This window comes from Eubalaena glacialis, chromosome 8 (assembly GCF_028564815.1).
Source record: "Eubalaena glacialis isolate mEubGla1 chromosome 8, mEubGla1.1.hap2.+ XY, whole genome shotgun sequence".
Lineage (NCBI taxonomy): Eukaryota > Metazoa > Chordata > Mammalia > Artiodactyla > Balaenidae > Eubalaena > Eubalaena glacialis.
Window position 1 is genome coordinate 18,739,426 of NC_083723.1, and position 19,245 is coordinate 18,758,670.

Genomic DNA, 19,245 nt, shown 5'->3' on the forward strand with positions numbered 1-19,245 from the left:
AAATGTAGAGATATCGAGTCCAGTCATAGGAAGCATGATACATCTCAGCTCTAAGGCTGAATAAAGGCATCTTACTTACAGAAAAAGAGGGGAGGAAGTGTGACTTCATGGAAGATGATGAAACCACAGAATAGCTTGTTCGTTAAACGACAGGCACAAAACTAAGTGAATCTTTAAGGTAGTTCTGCATTTCATTCATGGTGAGATCACATAATCTTTTTTTTTTTTTTTTAAGCTAAAAAGGCTGAGCCAGCTGTACATGATATATTAAACCCACACATTTACTTACTTTAGAAAAGTTACTATTTTGAGAGTATGATCATTCCTGGAAAAAAAAACAATTTTGGTGTGCCTCCTGTCCATTGAAAAGACTCTTTACATGTAAAGAGTGGTTTCCATTCCTTGGATCAGTGTCTTCGAGTTCTGCTCTCTTCTCACGCTTTGTCACAAAGCAAGGGAAGGGAGGACTGTGAAATCCTTGAGGAAGGAGTTCCTTCCAATTCTGCTTCATCGCCCCAGAGTGTCTGGCAAATAGTAGGCACTCAGTCAACGTCTTATGAATGAATGGATGAATGAATGATTTAGATATTTAATCCTTTAAGTCAGTGATATTCAGCCTTTAGCCGTGCATCAGAATTGTTCCTTTGGGGTGGTGGGAGGGGTTCGTTTAAATACAGGTGACTGGGTCCCACCCCCAGAGTTTCTGCCTCAGTGGGTCTGGGATCGGGCCTGAGAATTTGCATTTCCGCCAAGCCAGCAGGTGATGCTGATGCTGTTTCCCCAGGGGCTGTACTTTGAGAACCACTGCTTTGAGGGCCACTCCACTTTTCCGAGCCTTCCAAAAGATTGACATCTATAACCGTCTGACCTTGCTCCGTAGAACTGAGATATAAAATTGCTAGGGTTTGATCAGATGGAAGAGCTGCCTGAATTATTTTTTTATTGAAAACTACATTGTGCCTCTTGTACGATTATGAGAGAAGCGAGAATGGGATCTCCTCCTCCTTTATGACTGTGGCAGGACACAGCCAGCGGGCTGGGGTAGCGGGGCACACCTTGCAACATTTAAGCCAGATTACATCTCCATCCAGTTCTGGAATCCACACTTAGTGTCAGATGCACTTAACTGCAAAGTTGAAATGAGACATGACCTTTTGCAGAAGCTGCAGATGAACAGAAAGGGTACAGGAGAGGCGCATATGATACATAAGGGAACACGTTATTTTGGTTATTTTGCAAAGTCTTTTCCTGCTGCCTGTCGGCCTAAGTAAAGTCATTAAGCCCCACCGAGTTCACAAACGAGGGAATTGCATAGCCTGAGGAAGGCTGCTCTCTGCAAAGAGTCATTCTCCTAATGCCAGATGTCACTTTGGATCGTAGGCAAGGAGCTAGAATTCCAAACCCAGGTCACAGGGGAGCTGCTCCCTTACATCCCCCTCTCGTCGGGAAAGAGCCCTCGAGACTGTGGGGACCCACAGTAGAGGCTGGGGACAGACAGTAGAGGGTACCAGAGGGACATCAGACTCCCTGAACAGAAAGGAGATCAAGATGGAACCTGAGAAGGCAACTGAAGGGAGGGAGGGGACCAAGGCCTTCCTCTGAGGTAGTGAGAGTGTATTAGTAACCTACTGCTACATAATAAGTGACCCCAACATTTAGCCACTTAACACAATAAATATTTATTGTCAAGACGTGGGAGCAGCTTAGCTGGGTGGTTCTTGCTCAGGGTCTCTCGTGAGGTTGCAGTCAAGCTGTCTTCCAGAGCTGCTGTCATCCGAAGGCTTGGCTGGCGCCTGAAGACCCACTTCCAAGGTGGCCCGCTTACCTGGCTGGTGGCAGGAGGCCTCGGTTCCTCGCTCTCAGTACCTTAGGCCTCCCCATAGGGCTGCTGACAGCATAGCGGTTCACTGCCCTCAGAGCCAACAATCTGAGGAAGAGGAGGGGGAGTCAAAAGGCCATTTATGACCTCTTCTCAGGAGTGACACACTGTCAGCCACTTCTGCTTGATGCTGTCCATTAGAAACAAGTCACTAGGTGCAGCCCATAGTCTTGGGGAAGGGAGTGAGGCTCCACCTCCTGAAGGAGTGCCACCACAAAGAGAGAGCCTCTTTCATCCTCCTCTTGCCGGGCTCAGAAAAGCACAAGGGTGATTGATAAAGGATCTTTGGTGAAAAACGATGGGAGATTTTAAAAGGACCCCAGAACGGGCTGTGGGACTTTTGCCTGATTGAGCTGAGGATGGGTGGTAGGGGAGGGGAAAAGGCATTGGAAACTCTCTGAGGGCTTTGAGGCCACCATCCTGTAGGGGTCACGCGGGCCCCTTCTCTCTTGCTTAGAAAGGACTGAAGCCACCTCTGAGTCCCAAGGCTCAGGCTTGGTTCCAGAGAAGAGGGAGAAGAGGCTGGCTGCTTAGAGCCAACTCTGTGCTGGTGAGAGAGCGATAAACAGCCCTGTGCATCTCCTTCGAGATTCTCTGCCTGCCAGGTCCCCAGCAGGGGAAGAACAGGGATCTCAGGCTGCAGTGGTGTCCTGGAATAAAGAGGAGCTTCTGAGCTGTGCCTCTCAGGAAGGATATTTGGGGGGCGGGGGATGTTAGGAAGCAGGAGGGAGAGAAGCCTCGCTCTTTTTTATTGAAGTGATCCCACTCAGGACGATGGCTCGGTGCCACCAGGCATGACAGTGGCCAGCCCTTTGTGGCTATGGCTCCTGGGTACCACACAGACACCCTCTCACGGGGGGCAGATGTTTATGTGGCCACCCCAGCTCCGTAAGTGGATTCCGCTTAGCTGTCTGCTCTTGAGGATGCCAAACCCTTGGTGGTCATATTGTACTGTGTCTCTTCTTATCTTCCCCATCATCCCCAGGGAATAAGCTAATCAAACTTGCTGATGATTTTACACTGAGAAGGAGATAGCTAATAACTTGGATGACAAGTATTAGAATACAATGTGATGTGGATAAATTGGGTCCATGTATTAAGGGCTATAAAATGAGATTCCATCAAGGCATGAATAATGGTGCCTGTGGAAAGGATTAATCAAATACCCCATTCAAAGGTATAGGAATTCTGGTCAGAGAGCTCCTGTTTAATTACACTGCTGACCGCACCACCCCCCCGCCACTCCATTTCCCCTGAAACTGCTTTCTACTAGGAGATATATGGAAAAGAGTTTAGAGGAAAGAATTGAAAAATTGGGACATACGTTTTGATAGAACAAGATCATGAAGACAGATTTAAAGCAACCAGTGTTTAATTTAGAAAAAAAAAAGGCATTTGGCATGAGTAATCATTTACAAATGTCATTTCCAGAGGAGCCCTGTTGACACCATTCAGCAAATGCCAACAAAGCATTTACTTTCCAAAGGGAGAAAGCAAGACAAGAGAAATGAAGGCATCTTCAGGAATGGATCGGAGAATAGCCAAGCCATAGAGAAGAAGCAGGTTTGAAGTGAACAATGCAGAAGGTAGACTCAACTTCTGAAAGATCTCAGAGGACTAGCATTATCTGGCGAAGGCTTCCTGGGAGAGGAGACTCCCGCAAAGTGTGGACAAGCTTCCACGTACTGCAAATTCGTGAGCACACTCTGGTGACAGGGTTTAGGGAGAAACTGGGCTGGAGCAGCTCAGGGGACACCCGTGGGATTCGTCTCGCCATTTCCACCACCACCACCCTGGTCCAAGCTATCATCACCTCTCACCTGGACAACTACAGAAGCCCTCCAGCTGTTTTCCCTGCTTCCACTCTTGCTCCTCTACAGTTCATTCTGCACACAGAAGTTAGAATCAAAGAAGTTAATCATGTCATTCTCTTAACTTGTGTCTACCCATTGCTCTGAAGCTAAAAGTAAAAATCATTGTCGTGGCTACAAAGTCTTGCGTGGTCTGAACCACATCCTGTGCTGGGCTCCCTTTCAGTCTCTATATGCCAGTCAAGCTGGCCTTTAAAATTTCAGCACATTGGGTCTTCCTGCCACAGGGCCCTTGCACGTGCTTTTCCTTCTCTGTATATGATTTTCTTTCATCCCCTCTTCCCAAAACTCTGACTCATCCTTCAGACTGCATCTTAATGATTACTTCCTCTTGAGAGACTTCCTGATTTTCATAACTAGGTCCGTTCTCCCTCATACCTTAAAAGCAAATGTTTGTGGTGTAAACATATAATTAATGTCTCCCCTACTAGGCCACAAGTTCTATGAGGGTAGGGACCCAGACTTTGCATCCCCCAGAGCCTAGCACAGTTTCAATAAATCCGTATTGACTGCATCATGACATTTAATTAGGAGTAATGAGACTAGTTGAGAAATTCTACTTGACCAGTATGTAAGAGAATTCCATTATGAATTCTTACTGGCATGAAAACCTGAATTCCTGTCCAGACTCTGCCACCTGCTGGCTATGCTGGTATGAATAAATCCCAGATCCTCTCAGAGCCTGTTTCCTCCTCTGTAAAATGGAGGTACCAATAGCCACCTCACATGGTTGTAGCAAGAAATTAATAAAATAATATAAAAGCATTTTCAACTGTAAAACCAGGCATAAATATGCCCCATCCTTTTTCCTGGTGCCTGGCACACTGGGTCATTAAATATCTATAAGATGGAGGGATGGATGGATGGATGGATGAACAGATTATCATTTATGGAGCCAGTACAAGAGCCAAGAAGGGAACCTGGCATAAGGACAGCATGATGGAAGCCAAAAGAGGAGAGAATTTCAAGAAGTAGGAGGAGTCTTGTTGATCACCCTGAATATCCCATACAGTAGAGCAGGCAAGAAGAATGAGGGGAAAAATCATTTAATTTGAGTAGAAGGAAGTCAGTGGTGACCTCAGGGCGTGTCCTGTTCAGCCTTTTCTTGTTATCTGTGCTTTCAATGACAGGCCTTAATTGTAACTTAATCACTTTACTGATTTTTATCTTTTTGGGGGGAAATCGAATTGATTTGCACATACAGCAAAATTGACCAGATTACTCCAGCTGCTGCCAGCAGGTGCTGACAAGTGAACGTCAGAGGATAAGAAAATACACTAAACATTTATTTTAATAAGGCCTAGAAAACCTTAGTTATTTAATAAATTGCCATGGGTAATTCGGTTTCAGTTTCAGGGGCTGTTTCGTTTTTCACTCCCTGCGTTCTAGTCGGAATAGGGCTGTATGTGTCGGCAGGGACCTGTGGCGTGAGATCCGTCTGAGGGCAACTGCTCATTCCTGGAGCGTTTTTCTGTCTCTTTGATCGTACCTCACTACCTGCCACCACCATCCACGTAGAGTAAGTCACTCTGACACACACACACACACACACACACACACACACACACACACACTCTAGCTGAGCTCCTAGTCCTTTTGATTGGTTACTCCTGCATCATGGCGCCTTGGACTCACCTTCCTGCCAGGCCCTGATCCAGCCAGTCTGTTTGTCCAGAGACAGAAGGACAAAATCCCCTGCTTCAGACAGAAGAGTGTGATGGCTCACAGCCCAGCTCTGCTTCATCTAGCGCCCGCCCTCTCCTAGCTTAAATCTCAGTGTAGAAAATGGGTATAATCGAGCCTCCTCAGACAGGTGGTGTGAAGATTAAATGCCATGATGCATGTAACGTGCTTAGGCCGAGCCCAACCCAGCCTGAGAAGTGAATTAATAGAAGCCCGGAAGCCATGATAGATTTAACTCCCTTTCCAAGTTCTGCTGTGTCTTTGAGCATCACTGCTGAGCCCCAGCCCAGCCTCCCCTTCAGAAGTTTCACATGGTGGGTGTTTCATACAGCGGGTCGCTCTTAGAGGCTGGAGTTGGAAATCTTGAGAAGAGGAGTCCATGAAGGGCTTTGGGGTGGGGGCTGGAGTCGGGGGGCAGGGACAAGAAAAGCGTTCAGGGAAGAGCTCTGTGGAATTTTTAGTGATCCAGAGATGAGGCCTGGAAGAGAAGCAGGAGCCAGCCAGGAAGGCAAGGGGTTAGACTTGAAACATCAGAGTCACACTGTCACAGAGCCCAGGTGGGAAGGAATTCCAAGAAGGAGTATCACGCATTTCAGAAAGGTACACCAGACAGTAACTAAGAAAAAAGCTTCTGAATCATATTTGCCTTTTCGGCGAATTCAGATTAACTTGGTTTTGAGAATTTTAAACACACACATTGTATTGGAAATACCCTAGAGCGTTGTAAAAACCAGGGTTGGAAATCACTTTACCATCTACACGCTAAGAACGGGAGCCAATCTTGCCAGCAGATTTCAAAAACTCCTGAGCCCAGGAGAGAAATCAGTCTGGCTGTCAAATCTACACTAAGTCCTTCTTCTGTTTACCTTCCGCCGCTGCTCCTTCCCAGCCCCGCGTTCTCTCCGCTGTTAACAGGGAGGAGGAGGCACAGGCCTGATTTCTTTCACAAATACAATCCCTAAAAGAACCAAGGAGAGCAAGAAGAATAGAGAACCAGAATGGGACCAGTTAAGGCCTCTGTCTAAATACTTTTATCCCCCCAATGTCTTTCAGACCCCTTTTGTGGCTGTACAACTAATGCTGTAGTAAAGTTTTAAAGGTTGTGTCTGTGGCCTATTGGGTTTGAAGAGTGCCTTGACTTTTGTTGTGGTTTTTATCTCTTGTCTTTTTTTTTTTAATTGAAATATAGTAGATTTACAATGTTGTGTTAGTTTCAGGTGTACAGTAACGTGATTCAGTTATACATATACATATAAATATATATATTCTTTTTTTACATTCTCTTCCATTATAGGTTATTACAAGATATTGAGTATAGTTCCCTGTGCTATACAGTAAGTCCTTGTTGGTTATCTATTTTATATATAGTAGTGTGTATATTTTAAGAGTGCCTTGACTTTTGAATTTTTTTATTGTATCCATCAGTTTGGGAGCTTTTTTTTTTCCTGTGCAAATCAAAACAGTCCCCATACGTATTTAAGTTGAAGCGTTAAAAAACCTTCCATCTCCGAGTAAGACAGTGTTCATTTCTTTTGTCCATTGTGTGGGTGGCGTAGCCCTGGAGCATATAATTTAGGGTCCCAGACTTATCGGGGGTGTCTGGAGGTCACCGTTAAGTAGATACATTTCTTTATTAAGTCAATATTTGATAAAGCCTTTTGAAAATGCTAATAAGTATGTTCATGTGACTGCCTGCTAAGATTAAAGAAAAAAATTTAAAGCTTGCTTTTATTGCTCCAAACCATAAGTAAATGGCCAGATCTATCTTCCTTTCATCTATCATTTATATTTATTACATTTGGTGAGTCTGGTTAGTGGTTTAGATTCCTTAGGTTTTTACTACATCCAGGCTTCTATTATGCAATCATCTCTGATAAAACCTAATGGGATACAACCCTGGACCCTGGAGCATAACGTGATTCCAGAGCCCATTGCAAATGTGTTTCCTACTAAAGCAAACTATAGTGGAAGACATTAAAGAGAAGCATTCCTCGGTCACTTCCAATTGCAAAAAAAAAAATTTCAAAAATCACTAGTTCCACAGAGAGCTCCCCCCAGATCACGTTTTTCTCCCTGCTTCTTTACTTCTATTGTGAGAGCTCCCTTTGCCCACACACTTATGAGAAAGCGATTATAGTGGGTCATGCCCTCCTTAAGAAAATAGCTTGCATACAGGTTTTTTTAAAACAGGTGATTATTTGCATTAAGAATGCATGCAATTGGATGTGTTGGCATGCACCTGGATGTGTTGGCATGCACCAAGGGCAAAACCCAGACAGTAGGAAACTGCAGGTTAGACAGCCTGAGTCTTCAACAAATAAACTGTACGGGAAATAGATGGAGGGAAGTGGTCACTTGAAAGAAGCTTAAAAGACATCTAAAAAATGGGCAAAACTAAACAACAGTGTCTAAGGATACACACTAGGGTGATAAAACCATAAATAAACACAAGGAAATACAGTAAGTCCCCTACATACGAACGAGTTCCGTTCCGAGAGTGCGTTCGTAAGTCCAATTTGTTTGTAAGTCCAACAAAGTTAGCCTAGGTACCCAACTAACACAATCAGCTACACTGTACCTGTTAAATCATTGCTGCTTTTATGCTCGCTTCCGGACATCCTGGGCTTGAAATAAAGATACTGTATTACTGTACTCTGTACAGTACTGTACAGTAAAGTACACAAAAGCACAACCACTTGTAGAGGATGCACACACATGACAACGCACGCCAGACACGTGAACTGACTTACGCGATCGGACACGTGAACGCACGTTCGCATCTTTGAAATTTTGCAACTTGAAGGTTTGTATGTAGGGACTTACTGTAAAGACCATAAGTCAAGAGTGTGGCTACTTTGGAAGGAGGGAGGGGCTGCGATTGGGACAGATGCACAGAGGGGCCCTGGTGGCCGGCAAGGTTCTCTTCCGCCACCTGCTATCCACTACGAGGGTGTTTGCCTTCTAATCAATGCGATGCATTTGTTTTGTGCGGGTCTGTGCTTTATTTTGGAGTACAAAGTTTTCATTTAATGAGTCCACTTGGGGTTCACATTACCTACAGTCTTTCAGGAATTTGGCTTTGGGGTGTGTCTTATAAGAAAATATGTCTTAGTTTTCTCGTGAAGAGGAGTCCTGTCATTCCAGCTGGAAATGCACCAGTGGGATTGTCTGGCGGTTTAGTCAAAAATGAGAAGGAAAAGAGGGTCGATTTTTTTATATATATATAAATTTATTTATTTACTTACTTACTTACCTGTTTATTTTGGGCTGCGTTGGGTCTTCATTGCTGCACGTGGGCATCGATTGATGGAAATTTTCTGGGTTCTAGTTGCTGAAGACTCCCCTGGTCTTTCTTTTTTCCCTCCTTTCGTTTGTATAGTTGATTGTCTAGTTCCTTGCTTTTCGTAATGGCTTAGGCCCTGCAAACCCTCCTCACCTAAACAAAAGCTAGAATCCTGACAACAGCTGTACCGCTCCTGCCGTCACTCCTCCCTGGTCTGGGGTCACCTTTAAAGACCACGGGGGGAATCCCCTGGCGGTCCAGTGGTTAGGTCTCCGGGCTGTCACTGCTGAGGGCGTGGGTTCGATCCCTGGTCAGGGAACTAAGATCTTGTAAGCAGCGTGGTGCAGCCAAAAAATAAAATAAAATAAACAAATAAATACCACAGGGGTTTGCTTACTTTACTTACCCCTGCCGTTAGTCCCCCACTTTCTCCACCTCTGTGGTCCCTGCAAATGCCAGTCTGAAGTGGCCACCCTAGTGTGATTTTAGGGTGACCTCTGACAGACCTGTCCCTCCAGCTGGGACATCATTCCTTTACCTCAAGGCTTTCACCAAAGCATTTACCAACTTAGTGTGAATAAGGTAGACGAGAGTCTGTTTCAGCAGAGGGTGTAGTCAGAAAGAGCAAGACTCTGGAAACCTGAGGTGGGAGCCCAGTAAGGGAAGACCCGAAAGGGGGTTGATGGGAGCTTACCTTTTCTTCTTTTTCTTCTTCTTAGCAGACCTGGCCTCAACGTGTTGATATTTTTCAGCTTCAATCTAGAATCTCACTAGAACACAACATTTGCATCTGCCCCTGAGGCTTCATGAAGCTAGTTGTCCAACTCCGTCAGTGCATAAGCCTGAGTCCAAACCTGTTCGGGAATCAGCAGGGTAGATCAGCTCCATGAGGGCAGGGACCTCATCTGGTCTTGCTCACCATTCAATTCTCAACCTCTTGCACAGAGCTTGGCACAGAGTAGATGCTCAGTAAACACTTGATGAACAAATGAATGAATAAACAAGGGACCGGGCCAACATACAGCTTGCAGCAGCAGAGGGAGCACAGGTGGGCAGTGAGAAAGCCACCACTGTCACTCTGATCACTCTGCAGGCCCCTGGGGACATCACCTTCCCGGTCACCTCCACCCCTGAGCATCTCCTCATCTGCAGCCCAGGGTTGACCAGCTCTGCTCTGTGCCTCCCTGTCCTCAAGGAGAAAATCAGCCAACACCTCATTCCTGAGAAGTGACAGCTCTCATCACATTTCTCCCACTGGCACAGCACTTTGGGGTCACAGAAGTATTTCCCCACACATTGTCTAAATTCTCACTACTCAATAATCCCATGAAGTAGGTAGCTCCCACTTTATAGAGGAGGAAACTGAGGCCGAGAGAAGGATTAAAATGACTTTTGAGGGGCAGGGCTATACCCAGAACCTGGAACTTGGGCTCCCCACGTCCAATATCCTTTCTGCTGCACTGCCCTAGGCCCTGTTGCAAATCCAAATAAAGGGGGATGAAGAGTCAGCCCTTGCCCTCAGGGAGCTTCAAATCTAATTCAGGCACAGAAAACTACCTTAAACAATAGATATGGGTCAGTAAAAATATTGTAGCACTGCCTGATCCTTCCCCTGTCTTATTTCACACAGATGCTGTGAAAGGTTATTTTGCTGTTGTTTCTTAGAAAGGTTCTCTCTATGTAAACTTACTTACAGAGTATAGACTGGGGTGGCCCAGCAGTCTTCACTGTCTGCCGAAATGGGGAGGAGGGGGACAGCTAAATAATAGAAACTCAAAGGAAATCCCAAAGCCCTTATTTTAACTAACGGTGTCAGTCCCACACTTCAGCGGATCTCGTTAGAAATAACCACATCACAGATAGAAAAAGGAAAGCAAGGATCTAAATAATCCATAATCTAGATAACCATTCCCTGACACCAGTGCTGTAATAAGAGTTAACACTACTGCCTTGCACGCACAAACGTCTGTGCTTTTGGACTCTTCCCACCAAGCCCTCTCACATCTCTTGCCTCTTCTGATACTCTCCATGACCCCATGCAGGAGGCAGGGCTGGTACTGAGGCTTAGAAGCATTATGTGATTTGCCCAAAGCTCCTCAGCGAGTTAGTGGCATTGCGGGAACTTGGACCCATGCTCTTCCCAGCCCTCACCTCTTTTCCCACTTCCTTTCCTGCAGTGGCCCCTCTTGGACTCCTCTTTCAGCCGTCCTTAAGAAGGACCCAGCAGGAGTTCCCTGGTGGCCTAGTGGTGAGGACTCCGGGCTTTCACTGCCGTTTCCCAGGTTCAGTCCCCGGTCAGGGAACATCCCACAAGCCGTGCGGCACTGCCAAAAAGAAAAGCAGGAGGACCCAGCAGTGGCAGCTCAACGACTTGCGCGCCCGCGGCACTGGCTCTTGCCAACACTGGCTCACGTTACAGTGGTTAAGTGTTCACTGACCGCTTTGCTGTTCTAGTCAATTAGTCTATGCCTAGGAGGAAGAGGTGCTTTATTTAGAAGCTTAATAGTGAAAACCTCTGAGAGTCCAGTTCACTACGAGCTTGATGGCTTTGGGGTGATCTCAGGGTCTGCCCACCGTGCTCCCGATGCACTTAGACCAGGAGGATAGCCAAGCAGGGCTTCGTCCGAGATGCAGCCAGTGTGCTGAGGAGGGCTGTGGCTAGGTTCGAGAAGGAGGCCAGACAGATGCCGGAAGGTAGGGTAAAGAGAAAAACAACATTTTAGGACCTTCAGAAAAATAACCAGATCTTTTAATGCTCCTCTTAGGACAAAACGAGAGTAGAATTTATTGTCTGTGGCCCCAGGTTGGGGATAGCACTGAGGTTCACGTCGGTCTGTCAGCCTCGACTGCACATTAGGGCGACCTGGGAAGCTTTCACATATCCTGATGGCAGGCCTGGCATCAGATCTTTAAAACGCCACACATGGTTCCAATGTGCAACCAAGCTTGAAAATCAACGATCAGATGGGTGATGGTGGCTAGTCAGGTGTTGACTCCTGGCTGGGCTGAACTACATTTCCCAGAATTCCCTGTCCTGTGGGTTGCTCATTGGCTGGGGACAGAGAGATCCGGGGAGATCTGGAGGACGGAGGGGCAGCCATTTTGTAACGCATGTGTTGTTGCCTGTCGGCAGCTCACCTCGCTGGCACGGGCAGCGGCCATGCCTGCAGTTGCTCCACCTTCCCCGGATCCTCCTTCAGCCTCTCCGACTCCTGCGCCAGGTCTGTGTGTTTAGCTCCTTGATGAAGGGCCTCGGCTTCTGGGGGGACACGCATAGCATGAAAGTCAAAGGCAACAAGAACGGACAGGAGTTTCAGTCCATCTTCATGGAGTTCCAGTTAAGGCTTGTGGGTCCCAGATTGTTCTTGGTCTCCGCCACTTTCCGTCCTTCTTTCCTTCCCACTGCCTGCCCTGTGGACCTCATGCTCCAGCATCAGATGGAAAAACAACAGCCTTATAGAGATCATTTAACCAGCAATTGCTGTTGCAAAAGCTCACATACTGGAATAGACCCATAGATCTACAGGTACATATACATGTATGTTCAGATCCATCACTAGTTCTGCTTCTTGGATTGAACGCTGACTGATACAGGTGGTTTTCAGAATTGAGGATTAAGGGATTGTTTTTATCTAGAGGGAGATCCTGTTTAAGAAAGAGATACCCGCGGCTCTGATTGAAGGGGAAAGCCAGTCTGACAGCTCCCTGTCTCTGCCCCCAACCCCCAGGGTGACACCAGAGGGGCGATTGGGAAACCTTTGGTAGATTGGTGGACTCCAAGCCTGATGGTGCATGGGAAACCCCTGGGGAATCTTAAACATGCAAATTTCTGGGCTTCACCTCACATTTCGGAATCAGAATCTCAAAGGATTGGGTCCGAAAATGAGAATTTTTTAAGAAGCTTCCTTTACCCCAGCTTTTCTGGGGTGCTTGTAGCTTCTGTTTCTTCATCTGGGTGCTGGTTACATGAGGGTGTTCTGTACATCCAAAGTCATCAGGTGGCACACTTGTGATTTGTAGCATCTCTTGTATGCGTGTTATACCTCGACTTAAAAAAAAAAAAGTCCGTCCCCTCCTGCCCCCACCCCCTATAATCCCATATTCCAGTGACTGGCCAAAACTGAGAACCACTGACCTAGATGATTCCTTGCACCCATCCTGGCAAACTTCAGAGAAGAGGAACAGGGAAAAATTCAGCAACTGGGGAATAGTTAAGATGTATCCATAATCCTAATGATACAATTCCCTGCAGTTATTACAACATTAAAGAGGAATATGAAACAGTGAGGCAGCCAGCCAGCTCGAAGTGATAGAAGTAGGTTGCAAGGGGGATGGGAGAGGGCAGTTAGGAAGATCACCTTGGAGCCAGACCACTGAAAGCTTCGGACGCCAACTGAGAAAAAGGAAAAGCCACTTTCAAAGAGTGAGGGCTTTATTTTAAGGAGCAGTGAGGGGCCCCCTTACGGATTTTGAGAACGGAGATTGATAAAGGTGGCATTTTTGAAAGTGCAACTGTAAATATAAAATTATATTATCTGTCATATTTAACTGCTCACAAAAGACATTGTTTAAAGTGCAAACTGGTGGATGACGGAGCAGGCCCTGGGGCTGGGAATCCGGGGACTTTATCTTCCTCTGGTGTCAAGACAGACTTTTCCATCTCAGCTACTTTCTGAAGTGCCTGCAGTCTATACACTCTGTTCTGGCATGCACTTAAATAGAAAAAAAAAAAAAAAAAATAGATAAAGCCCCAGTTCTTCCACTCGAAGGCCTAGGAAGTTCCTATGGGGCACAGCTCTTATAGGTACAGTAAGATTTTATAATCATAGTGCAGGGAGAAACTTCACAGGCTGATTCATATTTTAGGCAATGTGTTCAACAGTCATTCTCAACAGGGAGTTTGGACCTGGGCGAGGGGGTTTCAGAGGTGACAGACAGCAGAGAATTGGATTGAATTACAATCGTCTCTGGGGCTTTTTGAAATAAAGACGTGCAGGCCCTACCCAACCAACCCGTCCACCCCCCGTTCTATTGGTGATCCTGCCACTCCTTCAATCTGAATCCACCAGCCTAAATGCTGTCTCATGTCTTCTTTAATATCCAGAGATGGAGTTTTGATAACCCCTTTTAGTGGCCCTTTTCTGAGTGTGACAACTTTGTACACCTTCGACCCCCCGCCTCCCGCCCAAAAAGACAACTTCAAAGTCTAGAACTCCTGAGTTTTCAAAATAAGGGCAGAATTAGACTTAAAAGCAAGTATTGGTTAAGAAAATCAAACCATAGACGTCATCAGACTCCTTTTGAAAGACATATTTTCTTTCTCATTTTCATTTGACTGCAGTATTTTCATTTTACCCTTTCTTCCTCTCCCAGACAGTAACCATACCCTAAACTGGATTTGGAGGACTATCCAGAGAGAATTCCTTGATTCCACAGGGAATCCCCTCTGAAACCCAGCACACTCCTAAACGTCTCTCCACCAATTCACTGGCACGCACAGAGGGCATGCACAGACCTATCTTCACATTAGTTTCTGCTAAAATAGTTAGCAAGACAAAGCTAATAAGGAAAACAGTAACATGGGGCGTTCCGAAGTGAGAGGCCAATTCCTGATCATCCGCGCCATTTCCTTCCTTCCCCTCCTACAGATGATTTGAGAATTGATGTCCAATGTCCACGAGTTGCCTCTCCCACTCCCACACCCCTCCCCAACTCAGGGCCTTTCCCCAAACTCACTGAGAGCTCTTCTCCACAGTTTTTTCTTGCCAGCATTTTTGAGGAAAGGGAAGCTCACTTTAATTAGTCTGCCCTTCTGGTTCACGAAACCACCCGACATTGCCCTTGATCTCCCAGGGTGGGCCCGGCTCTGGGGACACAGAGGCAGCCCTGTGCACGCCCGGCTCCAGGTGGTTTTCCTCAGCTCGTGTGCGGCAGTGCCCAGAGCACTTCCCTTGGTAATCAAAGTTGGCAGATGCAGGGGTGCAAAAGCCCCAAGCCCCAGGCTTGAGGAGGAAGCCTCTGGAAGCACGAGGGTGAGCCTCAGCTTTCTGGCTCAGTCATCCCCAGGCTCAGGTAGCCAAGAGGACATGCAGCTGGGTCAGCATCTGGTAGGCGGATCCCTGCGACATAGGGCTTGTGTCTCCATGGACTGCAGAGGCTAGCACCTGTCTGTCCATTTGTGTGGTCCAGCAGGTAACATCTGATCAGAACAGAACTCCAGAATGCTGAAGCTGGAGCGACCTCCAAGGTCCAGCCTCTACACCCCCTTGTTACCCCCGACTCACTGAAGCCATGCAGGTGATTTGCCCAGAGTCCCTCAGGCAGAGAGAGAGCTGGGCCACTCTCCCAGGCGTTCCAAGTCCAAGTCCAGCATTCCACCACTGCCTCTTGCCCCTTCTCACAAATGTAAGCTAAATCTGCTCTGACCATGTCTTCTCATAATTAGTTCATGATCAGGACTGTGGATGGCCAGGACATTAACAGGTCCAACAGAGAGTCACAAGACTCTCAGACCTGGAAAAGTCATTGCCCCACCCAGCTGGGCTTTGGGGTTGGGAGGTATAGGTATGTTTTTTATATATATATAATATATGCATATTATATATATATATATTTTTTAAACCACGAGTAAGCCATTAAGCTAATTTACCTTTTTTTATATATATATTTTTCCTAAATTTATTTATTTATTTTTCAATTTTTGGCTGCATCGGGTCTTCGTTGCTGCACGCAAGCTTTCTCTAGTTGCGGCGAGCGGGGGCTACTCTTCGTTGCGGTGCACGGGCTTCTCATTGCGGTGGCCTCTCTTGTTGTGGAGCATGGGCTCTAGGCGGGCGGGTTTCAGTAGTTGTGGCATGCGGGCTCAGTAGCTGTGGCTCGCAGGCTCTAGAGCGCAGGTTCAGTAGTTGTGGCACACGGGCTTAGTTGCTCCGCGGCATGTGGGATCTTCCCGGACCAGGGCTTGAAGCCGTGTGCCCTGCATTGGCAGGCGGATTCTTAACCACTGCGCCACCAGGGAAGCCCAAGCTGATTTGCCTTTGTTTCTTCTTTCTTAGTCCTCTTTTCAGTTACTTTTTATTTAGGTCTCTAACGGACTTTTGCATACGTGGGATTTTTCTGAGAACTGTGACTGTAGGCACAGATGTAATGTCTCTTAACCTGAGTTATGATAAACTACATTGAACGGTGTTACAATGAAAAAAAGTCATTGCTTTTTTTTTTTTTTTTTATTGATTGATTTTTGGCTGCGTTGGGTCTTCGTTGCTGTGCACAGGCTTTCTCTAGTTGCAGCGAGCAGGAGCTACACTTTGTTGCAGTGCGTGGGCTTCTTATTGCCATGGCTTCTCTTGTTGCGGAGCATGGGCTCTAGGCACGCAGGCTTCAGTAGTTGCAGCATGTGGGCTCCGTAGTTGTGGCTCACGGACTCTAGAGCGCAGGCGCAGTAGTTGTGGCGCACGGGCTTAGTTGCTCCGCGGCACATGGGATCTTCCCGGACCGGGGATCGAACCCGTGTCCCCTGCATTGGCAGGTGGATTCTTAACCACTGCGCCACCAGGGAAGTCCCAGAAAGTCATTTCTTAAGTTATGTATTGACATATGGAATTTGTGTACCGTGATTTTATATATGTTTTCACATACTGGTGGAAGTGTCCCTTACACCAGTTTGGGGGAGGAATTGTTACAGGGGGACTTTTTTTTGAGATATAATTGACAGAACATTGTATTTGTTTTAGGTATATAATATAATGATTTGATAAATGTATGTATATTTTTTAATTCATCCAATGAGTAATGCAGGTACCTGCTAAAAAATTCAATAAGTACCAAAAGGGTCCACACTGCCAATGTCCCTCCTCCCTTTGTCCCCAGCTACCCATTCACCCTCCCAGAGGCCATGGCTGTTAAATCCTCCCAAAGATGGGCAAGCATAGATGTGCTTGTTTCTTTTTCTTTTTTAATAAATGGGTGTGTATTATCCATATATACACTGTTCTGCTCCTTGCCTTTTTGACTTAATGGGTTCATTCATTAGTTTAACAAATATATATTGAGCTCCTGTTATGTGCCAAGCCGTGGCTGGAATACAGGGGGAACCAAATAGATTCCCAGCCTCTAGGAACTTAGTAGGGGATAGAAACGGTAAACAAATAAGCATGTGATGCCAGGAGAAGAAAAGTCAGTGTGAGGAAGGGCAGGGTGTGCTCTTTTACATGAGCTAGTCAGGGAAGGCCTGTCTGAAGAGGCTTGAGGCCAGGCCCTGCGTGAAATCAGAGTCTTGTGGATACTGGGCAGAGGGGGCCGTGGGGGAAAACCCTGAAGCTGGCGCACGCTTAGCTGATCATGCTCCTGTACAGCAAAGGGCCGGGTGCCTGAACTGCTGTAGGTGAAGCATGGTGAGAAAGGAGCTGGCCCACACAGGGAGGCCCAGTCAGCTAAACCCTTGTAAGGACTTGGGTTTGATTCTCAGTGAGACGAAAGTTCTTGGACAGCTTTGAGCTGGGGAGAGACAGGCTCACACTGGTTGCTGGGTGGGGAACACACGGTGGAAAGGGGAAGGCTGGGGTCAGACACCATCAGAAGGTGCCCGGGGAAGTTCAGGCAAGAAATCACGGTGGCCTGGGTTGTGACAGCGGCATTGGGGAAAAGCAGGTTCTGGAGGTACTTGGAAGGTGGGCTGATAGGATCTGCAGGTGGTTTGGCTGTGAGGTGTCAGAGAACCGCAGGAGGCTAGGGTAGCCCTTGGGTTTGGGCCTGGACAACTGGGTGAATGGTGGTGCTGGACCGAGACAAGGGAAAGCAGGGGAGGGGAGAAATCTAGCACTTGGTGTTGGATGTGTTACATTAGACGTGCCAATTCAATGGGCAGGCATTGGCAGATGGCTGGATATAGGAGTGTGGACTTCAGACAGAGGTCAGGGTCAGAGAGACAAGTCTGAGGCTCATTAGCATATAGGTGGTCCTTAGAGCCCTGGGGACAGATGAGATTAGAGCAGCTGCCCAACATTTTTCATTCCATGGTTCCTCTGGAGTAAACAGAGAGAAGGACCCCAGGGCCTCCAGCCCCATCCTGACAGGGCCCCAACCATTGCCCCAGAGGCCGAGGGGATCTATGTCCTGTCACAGCTGTCACTCGTTTGCAGCCGTGTGAAGGAAAAGAAAGAGCACTGGGCTGGGGTCCGGACCTGGAATCCGGGGCAGCTCAGGCACTGTCGGCTGCGTGGCAGCCAGCCTAAGGCCCCTCCCGGGGCCTGGTTGCATCACCTGGAGGCTTTGAATTAGGTGATCTCAGAGGACCCTTCCAGTAACATTGTTTGCCCATAAGTCAAGTGGTATGAAGAGTACAAAAAGAATTCCTGTACACCACCCACATGAAAAAAAATACACATTATAAGGACATTTGCAAAAGTGAAAGGGAAATAGTGCAGTCAGTTGTGGAATGCTGTTCTGGGTTGATGGGGGGAAGGTAATTTCAAACTTAGAGAAAAGTTGCAAAAATAGTTCAGACACTCCTCCCCATACATATGGGTGTGTGTATGTATATATATATTTTTTTCCATTTTTTATATATTTTATACATTTTTGAACTGTTTGAGAGTAAGTTGCAAATATCATGTCCCTTTACCCCTAAATATTTCGATGTGTATTTCCAAAGATATTCTCTTACATAACTCCAGTATAGTTATCAAAATCAGGGAACTAATATCACTGATACGGACCTAATTCAAATTTTGCCAATTATGCTGTAAGCAAAAAAAAAAGTTAGAAATCCAGGATGACCTGTGCGTTTAGTTAGCATGCCTAGTTGGTCTCCTTTACTCAGGGATCATCCTTCAGTCTGCCATTCACAGCCTTGACTCTTGTGAAGACTCCAAGTCATGTGTTTTGTAAAATGTCCCTCGATTTGGCTTGCCTGATGTTTCCTCCTGGTTAGATTCATGTTTTTCACTGGAGGGTGGAAGGCTCTTTAAAAGGGGGTAAGATCTGAGTCTGGGAAGTTGGGCCAAGGATGAACAGAGATCAGGACAGCCCTTTGGGTGAGGACCCGATCTCTGAGAAGCTTGAATGGGATTTAAAAGAGAACATTCACCTGGTGTGGACAGAGCGTGTGTGAAATACATTCTGAGCTAACATTTTGGCAAGAAAGGGGGCCCTCTCCCCAGTAGACTTATTCTCCCCCATTATTCTGAGTGTGTCTGATAAATCATTGCTTCTGTGTAAGGCCTGAGCGGGCAGTGACCTGAGAGATGGTGATGTTTCTCTTGTTTTACAAATGGGAGACCCGAGGCCCAGGGAACACGTGCATTCAGGGGCAGAGCTGGGAATTAAGCCATGCCTAGGCCTCTAATCTCACACTCTTTCCACTCAACTGTGCTGTTTCAAAATCTCTTATAGCATTTTTTCCAAAAGCCCTTGCTTGGCTTTGCTCAAAAACAAGGCTTGAATAAAGATTCTAGCTCCATTTTCCACTCATGTCAGTGATTGATACTTGATTAACATCCAGGATTGCTGTCATCGAGGGCATAATTTGC

The 19,245-nt window shown here is 46.6% G+C and overlaps 1 protein-coding gene across 12 annotated transcripts in view; it reads left to right on the forward strand.

Moving 5' to 3' along the window:
- ATXN7L1 (ataxin 7 like 1) overlaps positions 1-19,245 on the forward strand; it is a 245,838-nt gene that overhangs the window by 102,679 nt on the left and 123,914 nt on the right. The window contains exon 4 of one of the 12 annotated variants that reach the window (XM_061198445.1): positions 3,366-3,448. The exons of the other annotated variants lie outside the window; for them this stretch is intronic. Coding sequence (XP_061054428.1) covers positions 3,366-3,448 — 83 coding nt within the window. Of the gene's footprint in view, positions 1-3,365; positions 3,449-19,245 lie in introns of those variants that run through there. 12 annotated transcript variants of the gene reach the window in all.